We start from the raw sequence: 14,841 nt of genomic DNA, 5'->3' as shown, positions 1-14,841 counted from the left end.
CCACTTACACGTGACATGGGTACAGAGAGACCCCGTATCTTATTGGTCAATGAAAAGTACAGTGTGTACAACGTGTACGTCAGTTGATTTCGTAATTTCGGAATTTTTTCTCGCGATTTCGTGCTTGTTTATTGACTTTCCATGGTTCAATTTTATTACGCAGAACGTCAGTCAAGGGAACTATGGCTACTTCTGGCGTGCTGTTGAAGACAACTTTGCTCATGGATTTCTGGCAGGTCTTAGCTGGCTAGCTGTTATTGGCTGGAAAAGGGACTTTTGGAGTTCTATTATGCAGATCTGCTGTTGTGGAATAATGGCGTGTGCTTTGGATATTGATCATTTTGTCCAAGCCAGATCTTTTTCATTAGAGGTACATGTACGTACGTACTGTACTGGAGTTTAGACCATCGCTAGTACATGCAGTGAAGGGATGCAAGTGTTCTTTTAATATTCTTGAACAAGCTAGACATTATCAGAAATTTTATCAGAAATTTTAGAATGCATGTAGAAATACTCTCTTACAATTTATTTAAATTATTAACCAGTCTCAGCAGCCACGTGACCTATTACTACTACGCATCACCCAGCATGCCGATTGGTTAAATGGATTGAGGCTCTAAGTCGAGGGGGAGCACCAGCCAGTTGGTGGTATACCACCCATGCCGGTGTTGCCAACAGGAGTTGAGACAAATTCATAGGGGTGGTAGCGTTAGCTTTTATCTTGTCTACGGTTAGTGGAAGGAGCAGTCGACAGCCGGTGTTATGTATAGTTTGTACTGCGACGGGGAATACTTCATGTATAGCAGAATTAATCGCTTTCTACCAACTGGATCCGTCATAGCTTGAGACCAATGGAGCAACTCGACGAGATGAGGGGTCAAGATCGAATCCAGATGGGAAACGGCAAAGATGGGCATGCACAGGAAGCACCACGACAGAGAACTGCAGAGGATGCAAAGTTGCAATTACATTTTTTGAATATTTATAATTGTAAGTTTCTTAACACTAAACTCTATTTACATTGCTGGTGATGCATGGCAGCAATAAGTCACGTGTCTGCCGGCACTGCAAGATCTGGGTACTCACTTAAATTATTATTGTTATGTGACAGAGGCTGTTCTACAGATATGGCCTACTAGTGTATACAATGAGATGGGCATGGAGTGACATAACTTTGTGTGCTATGTCGATGTTGCTGGTGTTTTTCAGGATGCTACATCATTACAGCACAGATCATTTGCTCATTCGATGTGGTTCATCATTTTGGGAACTGCAGCTTGCTGTTGTGTTAAGATGTTGATTTGTCAGAAATTGTTATTGCTTAGTTTCCTGCCTTGGCTTTTCTTTGTCGCAACTGCATCACATCATCTAAGAGATGCAACTCGGAGAGGATTGTGGTTTTGGCCAATAGGAAACACTCCACCTTTACCACTTCTTATTTATCTACAAATGGTTTTACTAATTCCTTTAATAGTCAGATTTCTGTTGCAGTTGAGTAGGTTTTCACATAAAGGCGTTTCTCTTTCTGATGTATTACTGACATGATGGCATTTCTAGCCAGTAGCTATGGTGACTCTAAAATTGTTGTGCAATTGTGAGCTAGTTGGTAAATGATGAAGGTTGATTGTGTACTAAAAAATTATAGATGCTAACTTGTGTAATTATCTAATATCTTGCTTGACACAACTGATGTCATTTATATGTGTAGGTGAGATCTCAAAATTGCCATCTTGAGATCAGTTTTCAAACTTAATTATTATTAAATATCTATTAGTAATATTAATTAAGTAGTATTGTAGTAGTAGTAATACGTATTATTAGTATTAGTATTATTGTTAGTATAATATTGGTAGTATTGAGTACAGTAAATGCCTACTTGTAGATAGTCTTGCGTAGCCAGATCCTTCCCGCTGGAAGGATGTGCTAAGACACATCCTTTGTTTACGTTCACTTTTCTGATGCATGCATTAGTGCACCTTTACAGTTGATAGTATGATATTGCTACTTGCTGAAGAGTAAATTATGACATGACATGATAAAAAGTAAATTCTTGATGAATTGAAAAGACTTTGATGGCAAATTTTGAGGCATTTCACCAGAAGGGGAATAGTTATAGGCACTTTGCCATCTCTTTTGCAGCATTGCTGTTCTGTCTTCAGACTCTATAGGCACTTTGCCATCTCTTTTGCAGCATTGCTGTTCTGTCTTCAGACTCTATAGGCACTGTGGGACTAATCGATCCACTTGACAAGAAGTGAAATCTGAAAGTATCATCTATCTCACATTGAGAATCATGGTATTTTCTCTTCAAACTGTTAAGCATTCGAATATGTTCTGTTGTTCCTGTATGGGGTCTGTGACTATTGTTTGTATGTAAATGTGACTTGTAGCTAGACTTTGTATTTCAGTACATGAAGTTGTAATGCTTGCATTTTATTTCTTGTGACCTCAATATTAATATTCCATGCATGAGGACAAGTGTACATGTACCATTGTCATGCTACCATGCTACCAACTGTAGCATGTACACACACACACACACACACACACACACACACACACACACACAGTGTTGCTATAGTGGAATTTAACAAAGGGGCTCAAATTGTGGCTTGAGAGACATTTGGGGCCACAAATGTGACTAACAATTGACATTAAATGTGGTAATTTGTTAAAATTTGTTGAGCAATTGTAGAATACAAGATATCCAATATTTTATATCACTACTTCGCTACAAATTGGATAAATGATTATATATAATTTAGTCACGCAGTCCCCTTGTCAGCAATTGCCACAAAGGACGTCCACATTAACATTATTTGACTCAAAGGATGCCTTGCTTTGTCTTTAATTAAATCTGCTTTATTAGGCTGAAACGACGCTTTGCCTTGTAGACTTATAGTGTGGAGCAATCTAGAAATCTAGTGCTAGCACTGCTGCTTCACTATACATACAGTGAAGTAGGAGTGCTAGATTCTAGATTTGCTACTTTGCTGTCTATATTTATTTGCAAGAGTATGACGAAGTCTTTCACAGTTATGATAGTACAGTAAAAAGGTATTAAACGTTTCGTTGAGTAAGTATTTTGTGGAACTGCATCTGCACGGTCCAAGTCCCGTATAATCGTAGCAAGCAGTGATCTCGAACGTTCATGTCTTTGCTTATACGACAGCTGAGATTAGAACTGAAGACTTTGTGTGGTCGCTTAGTCACCAGTTGGCACTTTCGTCCAATATCTATGTCTTTACCGTTGTCAGACTTGTCTGAGTTCTTTCCTAACGAGAACAACGAAGAACAAGCGAAAACGGGCAGATCGTGGCGAGCTAGTGAAATGAGAAGTAAGAGCAACGAAGATCTGCACAAACTGTGGTACGTACTGTTGAAGGAACGGAACATGTTGCTAACTTTGAAGCACGAGGCAAGGAGACAAGGTGAGCTTACACCCAGTCCAGAGAGAATGAGAAAAGTACGCAAATCTATGGCTCGGATCAAAGTGGTGCTTGGAGAGAGGGATCGAGCCGTGAGAGACATTAGAAAGACGGAGAGGCGTACTGATCTACAGTAGATCGATCATAATGGTAACTTTAGTAAAATGTACTGCGAGCTAAGATTCAAACTCTAGCAGATTTTTATTGTTTGAAACGGGTCACGTTTTTTCTGACATCACACACACACACACACACACACACACACACACACACACACACACACACACACACACACACACAGCACTCTCATACTCTCTCGGTTTGTAATTGAAGTTTTCTGTTATTCTCTCTTGTGCATAAATACCACCGCCTTAGCTTGCAAGACCAAGGGGAAAAATAGCAGTCACACCCTGGTTACTTGAACCACACGGAGTGTAACGACCAAGTCACCTCCTAGCTGATTTAATGGACACATTACCGTGTATACCACGAGGAGGTGGCTGACAAATGTACCCCACACAAACACACAGCAATTGGCAAATTGATAAAGAGCTGCTGTTGTACATGGTCACACCCCTCAGCGGGTTAGCTGGGTTTTGGTGCACTACGCAGCAACTATGGGCTGTGCTAAGCAATCTCCTGGAACCTGGTCAGATACTTGCAGGAGTACCGACTGCAATGCCAACTGCAGTGTGGGCATTCAAAGTCTTACTGGAACCCAAGTGGCTGATGGACTTTGTCACAGTTGGGGCTTTGCCACCCCCAGTCAATGACCAGGTACTCATTTATTTTTCTGAGTTGAGAAGCAATTGTGTGTGAGTTTCTGCCCGAGGAAATTACTTCGTATCTCGCCATCACTGTAACTTGAACCTGCAACCCGGATGGGTTCCGGATAAGCACTCTAAGATGAATCTTTAACCAACTGACATATAAACACCACGCACACTTCTTTGATCGCTGTTCGTAAAATTGAGTTGGTGAATTCTCTTCTTTCTGTCAATTCTTGATCTTCCTTCTGCATTTGTGGGCTTTCATATGAGAGGAGAGACGATGTTGATGTAGACAATGACTGTTTGTTGGGGGTGCTGTCACCGAACACCCTCTGGTAAGCACGCTTGTGGGCAAGTAGGCCAATTCAAGAATGGCAATCTCTTTGACAAGTGCTGGATACATGCTGACTGTTGATGGCTCCTGTATCCATTTGATAACACATTTGTCGTTTTTCTAACTTCTTTAGTCTAGATTCTTCAAGTCTGTTTAGACGTGTTATTTTACTTCTTTTCTCCAAGCCGCCTGGCCTGATGCTACCAGCTTCCAATCTTCTTGGCTAATGTTCACATTGTGTAGTGTGACACATCTTTGTACCTGAACTATTGCATTTAAAAGCTGCCCATAAAACACCCTCCTTTAGTTGTCTTCTGTCACTCATCCTTGCACCACACACACGCACACACACACACACACACACACACACACACACACACACACACACACACACACACACAAATGGCAAATGGATAAGGAGCTGCCGTTTGTTATGGTTACACGTCCAGATGGCTGGGTTCCTGTGCACTACGCAGGAGCTATGGGCCGTGCTAAGCAATCTCCTGGAGCCTGGCCAGGTACTCTCACAATCTCCTGGAGTCTGGCCTGGTACTCTCAGGAGCACCGACTGCGATGTCAACTGTGGTGTGGACCCCAAAGTCCCACCAGGACCCCAGTGGCTGATGGACTTTGTCATAGTTGGGGGCCTTTGCTACCCCAGTCAATGACCAGGTACTCATTTATACTCCTGAGTTGAGAGAGGCAATTGCGTGTGAGTTTCTTGCCCAAGCAAATTATGCCATAACTCACCATCACTGTGACTTGAACCTGCAATCCTGCAAGATGATGACTCTCTAAGTATTGGTGGCAGTGACAACAAAATATCTCTTGGGCTGTTACTCTATGTTTCTGTTGTTGGTGACAAGACCTGCCTTGGCTTGGGCTGTAAAAGTGCAACCAGATTGAATACGCTGTACAGTAGGTTGGTCTGATCTGATACTTGCTTCCCCTCATTTCATTTCTTTTCTTCCTCTTATCTTTTTCTATCTTTTCTATTTCCTCAGCTTTCTCATTCAACTCTGTAACTACAGCATTGACTATGGATCTCCACTTAGCATCGTGTTGGGCAATGTGCATCCATTTATTGTTGAGCTTACATTTTTCCAAATCTCTCATCTCAGCATCGATCCATCTCAGCTTCTGGCTGCCTACAGAACGTTTACCTCCTTCAAACTTGCAAACCATAAGTTGCCTTGGAATACAATGAGGTTCCATTCTGGCTAGCCACCTTAGCCTTCTCTTCCTGATTATTTTTTCCACAGTCTCAATACTTGCCTTAGCCCGAACATCAGCATTCCTTTGCTTCTCTCTTACTGATATGCCCAAGATGATTCGTAAGCAATACAGAAACTCTGCAGTCTCTTGATGTGCTGAGACGAAGGTGTCCAGGCCTCACTGCAAAAAAGAAGAGTTGGTATGATAGCTGTCTTGAGCATTCTTAGTTTAATAGGTTGTTTTGATTGATTTCTGATTGCAGATGATTTTACAAAGATCTGAAGCTGTTGGATGCTTTACATATTCTTGTACTAATCTTTCTGTCTAACTGACAAGATGATGTGACAAAATTTGTTAGTAGTGAAACTCCTCCACAACATCTGCAGGCTCATGTGTGCTCTTTAAAGTGATACTTCTTGAAAGTTGTTGTGGTTGTTAGTAATGCCTAGAATTTTTGTCTTTTGGGCACTGAAGGAAAGGCCCATTTGGTTGCAGCTCAGATCTAGATTTAGTAACATTCTCTTCCAACTCATCCAGAGAGTTGCTGAGCAGACTCATGTCATCTGCATACTCAAGATCTAGGATCCAAGGTTTGATCTCTCATCTGCTTTCTGCTCGTACTAGCTCAGCGTTTGTGTTGAACAAGATGGTAATTGCATTCTCCTGCAGGTGCTTCTGCAGGGACATGCTAATAGCTGCATCAAAAAATAGGCGAAACAATAAAAATATAAATAAAATATAAATAAAATATAAATAAAATTAAAAATAGAAAGAATGGGTGCCAACACATTACCCTGTCTAACACCATTTCCAATCCAAAACTCTTTGGAGACGTTGTCATATGCTCTCACAGCTCCACTGGTGTCTTTATGGAGAGCCCCCACACACACGCGCGCGCGCGCGCGCGCACACACACACACACACACACACCCTGTGACACGCATACCACTTATGCTCTAGGCATTAGCAGAAGTATATTAGCTGTTTGATTGTACACTTGTCTGCATCAAGAACAGTACATGTCACTAAGGTTTCTGGAACGGAAATTACTTAAAATGGTTATACAGTCAAAGGAGCGGCCTCTATCTTTACGTTACATTTTTGACTTGTTTGCACCCTATCAGTGTGGAAAATAACAGTAGGACGTAAGACAATGTTCTACCAATTGTTTTGTTAGTCCGATCAACCACCAGTGTTGGGACGTGTTTGGACAAAACATCCATCGTACGCATAAGTGAGTGTAAACCTTGTCTCTTAGCACGTGATGGCCTTGTAACTGTTAATTACATGAACTTAGGTGCCTCCTATCATGCTCTAGTTATGTGGAAGTATTTCTTGGCCAACAACACCAATAGGTATATTGACGTTTCGGATACCCTGCTGAAACAATACTATACCTCCTATCATAGATCTATACGAATGACACTCACCAAAGCCAGAAAAAAACGAACTCGTTTGAAATCATCTGTATGGTGATGAAGTATCCGTAAAAATTCAAAATTCAAAATCGGTAATCGTGTTCGTATTGCTAAATAGAAGATCTTTGAAAAGGGATACACACCCAGTTGGACCGAAGATGTCTTCGAGATTGTCGAAATACAGAACATCAACCCGGTGACCTACAAGATCAAACACTGGAACTGGGAGAATATAGAGGGCTCTTTCTACGAGCCAGAATTACAAAAGAAATTCCAAGACGTGTTTCGTATCGAGAAGGTGATACGGAGGAAGGGTCGACGAGCGTTGGTCAAATGGAAACGTTCAACAGTTGGGTAGACAACCTCACTACCCTTGGATAAGATCTTCGATAGAGTTGCATAGTTTCCCGTACATGATTACAGTCTTTTGGGCGGTGGGTGCACATCGTCGGGTGCACATTGTCGGGTTTGCTGTGGAAGACCCAATCGCGAGAATATCTTGGATAGAATAAAATCCAATTTGATGAGTTTTTTGGTGGAGACTATATACTATATTTTCTCTATCTGTCGAATTATCATCGCGACCGTCCTCTTCTCATCGTCGGTGAGATCGAAGCGTTCTTGGTTCCTGGTGTGGTATTTGAGATTGTATTTGGATCTTTTGACGTAGTAAGTGTTTGGTCCCGCTTTCGGGCGGTCTACGTCGTAGATGCTACCACATTCCACGCATACATATTCTTATTCGTACACCTTTTAAACCTTTGCAGCACATTTACATTTTTAGGTACGGGCTCGATCCATTCCAATTTCTTCGGAGGATGGAGGGCGCAATACCAACACTCGCCGTCGTAGTGGATGGTCCGACAACGAGGACATTAAATGACCTCTCGAGATTCGCAGCAAGTACTGATGTCGTACAAATCGTCTGATTTGCACGTGCACAACATTTCATATTTATAGACTATATTATTCTCATAAGTTTTTATGTAACAGGGTGCAATATTTTTATATAACCATTCATATAGCCATGGAGACACTCGAAGATCTCTTGAACTTGTACGACGAAAGTGATATCAGTGCGGTGGCACCTGACCGTGCATTGCGCGTTTTGAATCCACCTACCAAGGAGCTCACGTACCTCTTACAACTATACGACCAGGAGCATATCGGTGGCACGGCACTCGATTATGCGCGATCTGACATCAAAGATGTTGAAATACCTCTTAGAACTACACGAGCATGATAGAATTGGTGATGAGGTGCTTGACTCGGCATTGCGTGTTCTGAGACCTCCCGACAAAGATTGGATATGGAGGAAGCGTCGTATAAACCCAAGCAGGAAGAGGAAACAAAAAGGAATCATACGACGAACCTTGGTGTATGTCGGGTTGGGTACCATCTCCAGAACCGACATTCGAGGAATCTCGGTGTATACCATGGAAGACATTTGCCATGGGCGACCAAACATATTAAAACATTACCCTTCTAGAGGGTTAGTTGCGTTGGTGATGATGTGGGTGAGTCTGCTCAATCTGAATCGATGGTGGCCCAGATGACATACAATTGCGATTTCTTCGTGATTCCCCTCTTCGACACATTCCATGGCCAATTCGATGTCGGTTGCGCCCCACCTATTGCATAGAATCACGATCCTAATGTGACCGTACCTGGCGGCGCGAGTCATGGTAGCGTTGAATTCTTCACTACCCCGATCACGACACAAGTACACTATAGATTCGTGACCGTTGTTTGCAGCAGACACTATAGCCAGGTCGACGTCGGTGGCTCAAGAATCACAACATAGTCGCACGATAGATTCATGGCCTTCTTCTGCGGCATACGTCATAGCCCGGTCGATCTCGTTGGCGCCCCAATCACGACACAGGCAAACTATGGATTCTTGACCACCACTTACGGCAAACGCCATAGCTCGGTCGACGTCGGTGGCTCTCCATTCGCGACCATAGTCGCACTATATCTTCACGACCATCGTCTGCTGCCCAGGCCATGGGTAGATCAAAATTGGTGACACTTCAATCACGACACAGGCCCATGATGTTTTCGTGACCACCTTTTAGGGCCCACAATATGGCCCGGTCAAGATCCGTGGCTCTCAATTCTTGACATAAACGCACGACGTTCTTGTGACCACCTGTGTAGCCCATTCCACGACTCCGGATCCATCGAGATCGACCTTGTCATAGTTGTAACACAATCGCACGACGTAGTCGTGACCTCCACCGGCAGCTGTTCATAGCCTCTCGGACGTGGGTGGCGGCGAGTTGTCAACCTAGATGCACCATAACGACATGGCCGCAAGTGGCAGCTATGGCCATGACTTTATTGGGAGAAAGGGTATACCGGTGTACGTTTTCAGAGTCCGATTAAATCTTTCTACCACCACTGCTTTACCTTCATTGTAAGTCGAATACCTGTGAATATTATTTTCTCTTAACCTTAACCAGCGATCCCCGTGGTTTCATTATAAAACTCACCACCATGATCTAATCACAAGTTCCTTGGTTTGGAAGGTATGATCGTATCCAAAGGTTCTACAATAGCTTTACCCGTTTATCCCGTAGAGGAATCGACCACGCGTACTTGCTGAACACGTCGATGGCATTGAGAAGATACTTGACCCCATCGTTGTATTTGGAGAAAGACTGCATGTCGACGAGATCCGCAGACCAACTGTCGTCCACACCTCACACCCTGACACGTCTCGTTGGAAAATTGTCGTTTTGCGGGTTTATGGAGTCCTTCGGCGAGTTGATCTGTCAACACTACTTTTTTTCTTTTTACCCTTTTTACGTTTTTACCACCTCCACCAACAATGCCGGGCAACCTCAGACCAGCAACAGGGTTGGCAGCGCCCAAACCAAGCAGACTTTTTATTAACCCAGAAACCCACCGTTTTGGCTTCATTCATAGATATGAATCTGGATTTCTTGGTTCTACATACAGGACATACAGATTTCATGGCTATTCTGTTATTCTTGGTTTTACCGCGGTGGAATTAACTTCTGGAGTTTTCTTTTTACACCTCACACAGTACGACGACATGGTGCTATATATACGTCTACATAAAATTTCCTACTTGTCGTTCGTTGCCCGATGATGGTACTTGGGTGAAATCGAGAAGAATATCACGCATAGGACGCCCTTGTCAATGGTGGACTATGAAGTGGATACAGTAATAACCACTCAGAACGCTATTGATATCCTGTAGCATACTGGAGTTATACACGATACCTTTACCCGTCTTTTTGCATATATTGATAGATCACACTTGGAGGTCGCATACCAAGACTATCAAAATATTCTACATCTCGTTTCCCGTTATACATGTGTATATGGCTACCCAATGGGTACCATTACCATCAAAGTAATCTTCCAGATTGATGACGAGACATTCGTCGTCTTTGGGATTAGCTGGTATGGCATCTTTGCTATAAGTTCCTCTGTAGTTGTCTACAACGTGATTTCTCAGTATATTGATCAACAGATTCCAGGAAGAGTTAGACGTTTTCCTCTTCTTTCTTTAATACTAGGTAATTTTTTTGCCAGCGGTAGCAGGCAATTAATCTAGCGCCAACATTGCCTGGGGATCCGGCTTCAAACAGTTTACCTATGAGAGGAGCTGCTAGACTGCAGAGCATTATTCCCATCATTGATTTAATAGTCCCAAAACGCCTGCTTCGTACGACGATGTTTCTCACAACGCCTGGCTTTTTCCCACTTCCAGAGATCGCTTTCTGTATTCCGTCAGATGCTGCGGCAAGACCTAGCTAGAGTGCCCAGTACTTTGGGAGTGTATTTGAAGACATGGGGCATTATTTTAGCAATGATAGCACCGATGGCTCAGCCATTTTATGCTGTCTGCGTCTTGGATAGTTACAACTCGATATTCCAACCGTTCGTTCTTCGCTTTGGTAATCTTGTTGTATTGCGTCTTAGTGAGAGCGAGATAATCGTCTTCCAAAAGCTGAGAATGAGATAATTGTAGGGTGTAGCCCATTTGTTTTTGATGTGCATTTTGTCGCGCCTGCTTCTGACTAGCGGTCAGAGTGAATCCGTAATTGATGTAACTCATGTCTCTATTTATATATACGGTTACGTTAAACGATCACATTCATCTTTTCAAGCTCCGTTTCCAAAGTCTTGTATCGATCATTCAAGATAACACAGTAGACGTGATAATTCCATTCCGGGTCCGCACTCAGTTGCCATCGCACTTCGATGTCAGTCGTGCCCACCTTGGGAAGATTGTTGGGAAGATACTTGATGTATTGAAACTCGGTGATCGAGTCGTCTTCAGTGGGACTCTCAAACACTCGAAAGCTTCGTAATGAGCTGTCTTTCGGTGTTGCTTTTGTTGGGATCACATATGGGACCTTCGATCTTGTTGATGAGAAACTCAAAGTCTGCATAGGTGTAAGGGACTTTGAGTTGGTTTTGGTAATTCTGGAAAGTGAGTTTGTTCTTGCCTTTTTCGGGCATCTCTACTCGGATGGCGCGATGTCCGATACCTCGACAGTCGGGTTTGTGTTGTTCGAGAAGGTCTTGTCGCGTGTATCCGTGTAGACAGCGTTCGCAGAAGAATACTGTACTGTATTTGCACTTAAACGCACACACTGATTCTACACCATGGAAGACTGACGCTCTATTGCTATAGACACACTAAACTATATCTGAACGCGGAACACAGACTCTAACAATGCAATTGCTTTACGGCTATCTTATACATGTCATCGTAACTCCGCCTCTAACTAATTAGTACACACAATACACCACAGTCCTCCATCCTTAGTCTTGTCGGTATCTAGCAGGAGGTCTCCTGTTGGATCTCGCCGGATATCTTCTTTCTGCTCCGGGTGATAACTCGGCTGTTGCTGTCGTTGGTGTCTCCTGGCTTGATTCACCTAGTTCAACTGTTGTGTTCTCTTCAACTGCTGCTTTATCTCGCTGTGTGTCTTTATCCAGGGCCACTGAAATTGGTGCTTCTTCTGTCTCTGCCACGTGTGACATACTCCTCTCATCTCTGGATCTTAGTTGGTCCACATGTACATATCTAGTACTTCCTCCGACATTGACCAAGTAATTTGTGGAACCCAGTTTCTGAACTATGGTACCACCTAACCACTTCTCTCTACTGTCCTGTCTCGGGTTCCAGACACTTACAGTTGATCCTGGTTCGAGGTCTTTTGCTCGAAAGGTAGCATCTTTATATTGATCAGTCTGCAGATCCGGCTATCGGTCTCTCCTCGCCATCTGGCAGTATGTGTGTCAGACAGGCACCTAGCCCATAAGGTGATGCATCACAACTCAGACTCACTGGCCTTCGCAGGTCGTAATGTGTCAGAAATTTTGATTCCAGAAGCTTCTGTTTCCCTTTTTGGAATGCTTCTCTTTCCTTAGATCCCCACTTCCACAGTCGATTCTTGCCTAATAACGCATACAAGGGATGCAAGGTCGTTGACAATTTTGGCAAAAACCGCCCGTAGTAATTGAGTAAGCCAAGGAAAGCCTTAAGCTCTGTCACGTTCGTCGGTTCCGGTGCATCTCTAATCGCCTGGACCTTAGTCTCCGAGGGTGAGATGCCTTGCTCACAGATAATATGACCCAAGTAGTCCACTTGCGGCTGATTGAATTCGCATTTTTCCTGTTTCAGTTTCATACCAGCCTTATCCAATAGTCTCAGCACTGTTAACAACCTCTACTCATGTTGTTCTTCATTTTCGCCAACTACTAATATGTCGTCCAAATAGCAGATGACACCAGGAATTCCTGACAAGAGGTTGTCCATAGTTCGCTGCCAAATTCCAGGCGCTGAACATATTCCGAAAGGCATCCGATTAATTGTGAATGAACCCTTGTTGGTATTAATCGTCAAATAATGTTGGCTATTAGAGGCAACACACATCTGCTGGTACACCTGTTTCAGATCCATTCGCGACAATCGTCTTCCTCCAGCCAAGGTTGCCAACAAATTCTGGGGGTTCGGCATTGGATAACTTCCCATATCTATATAGGGGTTTGTCGAGACATTGTAGTCACCACACAGTCTCACTGTACCGTTCCCTTTCCGAATTACAACTACTGGAGTTGCCCAGTCACTCTTCTCTACTGGTCGTATCACTCCCTCGCGTTGCATGCGATCTAGTTCCTGATTGACCTTTTCTTGTAGAGCATATGGCACCGGTCGAGGCCTGTGAAATCTCGGGTTAGCCTCAGCTGTCAGTGTAATTCTTGCCTCATGCCCTTGTACAGTACCCACGCCGGGAACAAATAATCTTGGAAACTTCTCCTTGGGGTCAAACATTTGGCTTGCCTCAACACTGAACAGAGATCCCCAATCGAGCCGGACCTTACTTAAGCAGTTCCTCCCCAGAATGGCTGGTTTACCCCGTACATCTACTACTATAATTTTAGCAGGAGCATGCTGCTCACCGTACCTCACTGATACAGTTGCCTCTCCTTTCACCTTGAGTCTTCCACCATTGTACGTCTTCAATGACACCGTACTTGCATGTAGCTGGACATGGGACAGATACTGCTCATATACACTGATGGGTATTACCGCCATTGTGGCTCCTGTGTCCATTTCCATTGGTATCTGACTGCCGGCTACTTCCAGTGTGATCTTGACTCCGCCCTTTCCAGATTGAGCAAACGCCACACTGACAGTATCTTCATCAATTTGATGAGTGGGTTGTGGCTTGCCTTTCACTGTGGTACGTACGGCTGCGGTGCCCTTCTTGAGCTCATCTTGTTGAGATCGTTTGCGGCATACTCTACTGATATGCCCTTGTCCCTTGCAGAAATGACACTTCTGAGACTTGAATTTGCATGTACTGGGGTGATGTCCACGCCCGCTACATCTATAGCATTCTCTGCTGTCTAATTGCCTTGCCTTGTAAGCGCCACCTGCTGTGTCACGTTGTACGCTAAACGCCGTTTTGACTTGCTTTGCAGGTGGTCGCCATGTGGTAGTCCCACGTAAAGCATGCGTTTCGTCTCTCGCAGTTTCAGCGGCTTGTGCAATGTGGACTGCCTTCGTTAAGGTCAGCTCTGATTCGGCAAGGATCTTTCTCTGCACAGCCTCGTAATATAATTTGCACACCAGTTGATCCCTGAGCGCTGTATCCAGGTAGTCTCCAAAATCGCAGTGCTTCGATAGCCTGTGAAGTTCAGCAATATAATTCGCGATCGGTGTCTGTTCACCTTTCAACAGTTCGGTGTCTGTTGACAACATTTCCACCCTTGAATAAGATCTTCGATATAGTGTTCCATAGTTGCTCGTAGTTGATTAGAGTCTTTTCGAATGTGGGGGCACAGCGTTGGGCTTGCTCTGGAAGACCTATTCGCGTGAACATCTTAGATAGAATAAAAGCCAAAGCCAATTTGATGAGTTTTCTTGGATGAAACCATATATTCTCATCACGACCGTCCTCTTCTGATCTTCGGTGATATCAAATCGTTCTAATTGTTTTTTTTGAGGTTGTATTTGATCTTGTATTTGGATCTTTGAAAGTAGTGGGTGTTTGATCCCGCTCTCGGGTATTCTATGTCATAGAATCTACCACATCCTCCGCATTCGTATTCCCATTTGCACTCTCTTTTAACTAGATTTTGAATCAAACTCACATTTTTAGCTATGGGATCAATCCCTTCCA

The 14,841-nt window shown here is 43.5% G+C and overlaps 3 protein-coding genes across 4 annotated transcripts; 2 read left to right on the top strand and 1 right to left on the bottom strand.

Moving 5' to 3' along the window:
• The first annotated feature begins 29 nt into the window (after positions 1 to 29).
• On the top strand, positions 30 to 1,641 carry LOC134189496 (transmembrane protein 267-like). 2 transcript variants are annotated; one of them, XM_062657786.1, is made up of 3 exons: positions 109 to 236; positions 296 to 370; positions 1,210 to 1,641. In XM_062657786.1, the coding sequence occupies exons 1-3, from the start codon at positions 183 to 185 to the stop codon at positions 1,543 to 1,545; spliced, it is 465 nt and encodes a 154-aa protein (XP_062513770.1). In that variant the 5' UTR covers positions 109 to 182; the 3' UTR covers positions 1,546 to 1,641. The 2 variants fall into 2 exon arrangements, with proteins under 2 accessions (XP_062513769.1, XP_062513770.1); XM_062657785.1 differs by having other exon boundaries at positions 30 to 370.
• A 1,392-nt stretch (positions 1,642 to 3,033) lies between these two features.
• On the top strand, positions 3,034 to 3,640 carry LOC134190131 (large ribosomal subunit protein uL29m-like). The gene has a single exon (XM_062658558.1). The coding sequence runs from the start codon at positions 3,152 to 3,154 to the stop codon at positions 3,563 to 3,565; it is 414 nt and encodes a 137-aa protein (XP_062514542.1). The 5' UTR covers positions 3,034 to 3,151; the 3' UTR covers positions 3,566 to 3,640.
• Positions 3,641 to 12,881: 9,241 nt separating this feature from the next.
• LOC134189900 (uncharacterized protein K02A2.6-like) lies at positions 12,882 to 14,420 on the bottom strand. The gene has a single exon (XM_062658294.1). It carries the CDS (start codon positions 14,418 to 14,420, stop codon positions 12,882 to 12,884), a length of 1,539 nt encoding a protein of 512 aa, XP_062514278.1.
• Positions 14,421 to 14,841: the final 421 nt, after the last annotated feature.

The sequence above is a fragment of the Corticium candelabrum genome, chromosome 14 (genome assembly GCF_963422355.1).
Source record: "Corticium candelabrum chromosome 14, ooCorCand1.1, whole genome shotgun sequence".
In the NCBI taxonomy this organism is placed as follows: domain Eukaryota; kingdom Metazoa; phylum Porifera; class Homoscleromorpha; order Homosclerophorida; family Plakinidae; genus Corticium; species Corticium candelabrum.
Note: the sequence above shows the minus strand (reverse complement) of the source record. Positions and strands in the feature narration are given on the sequence as shown.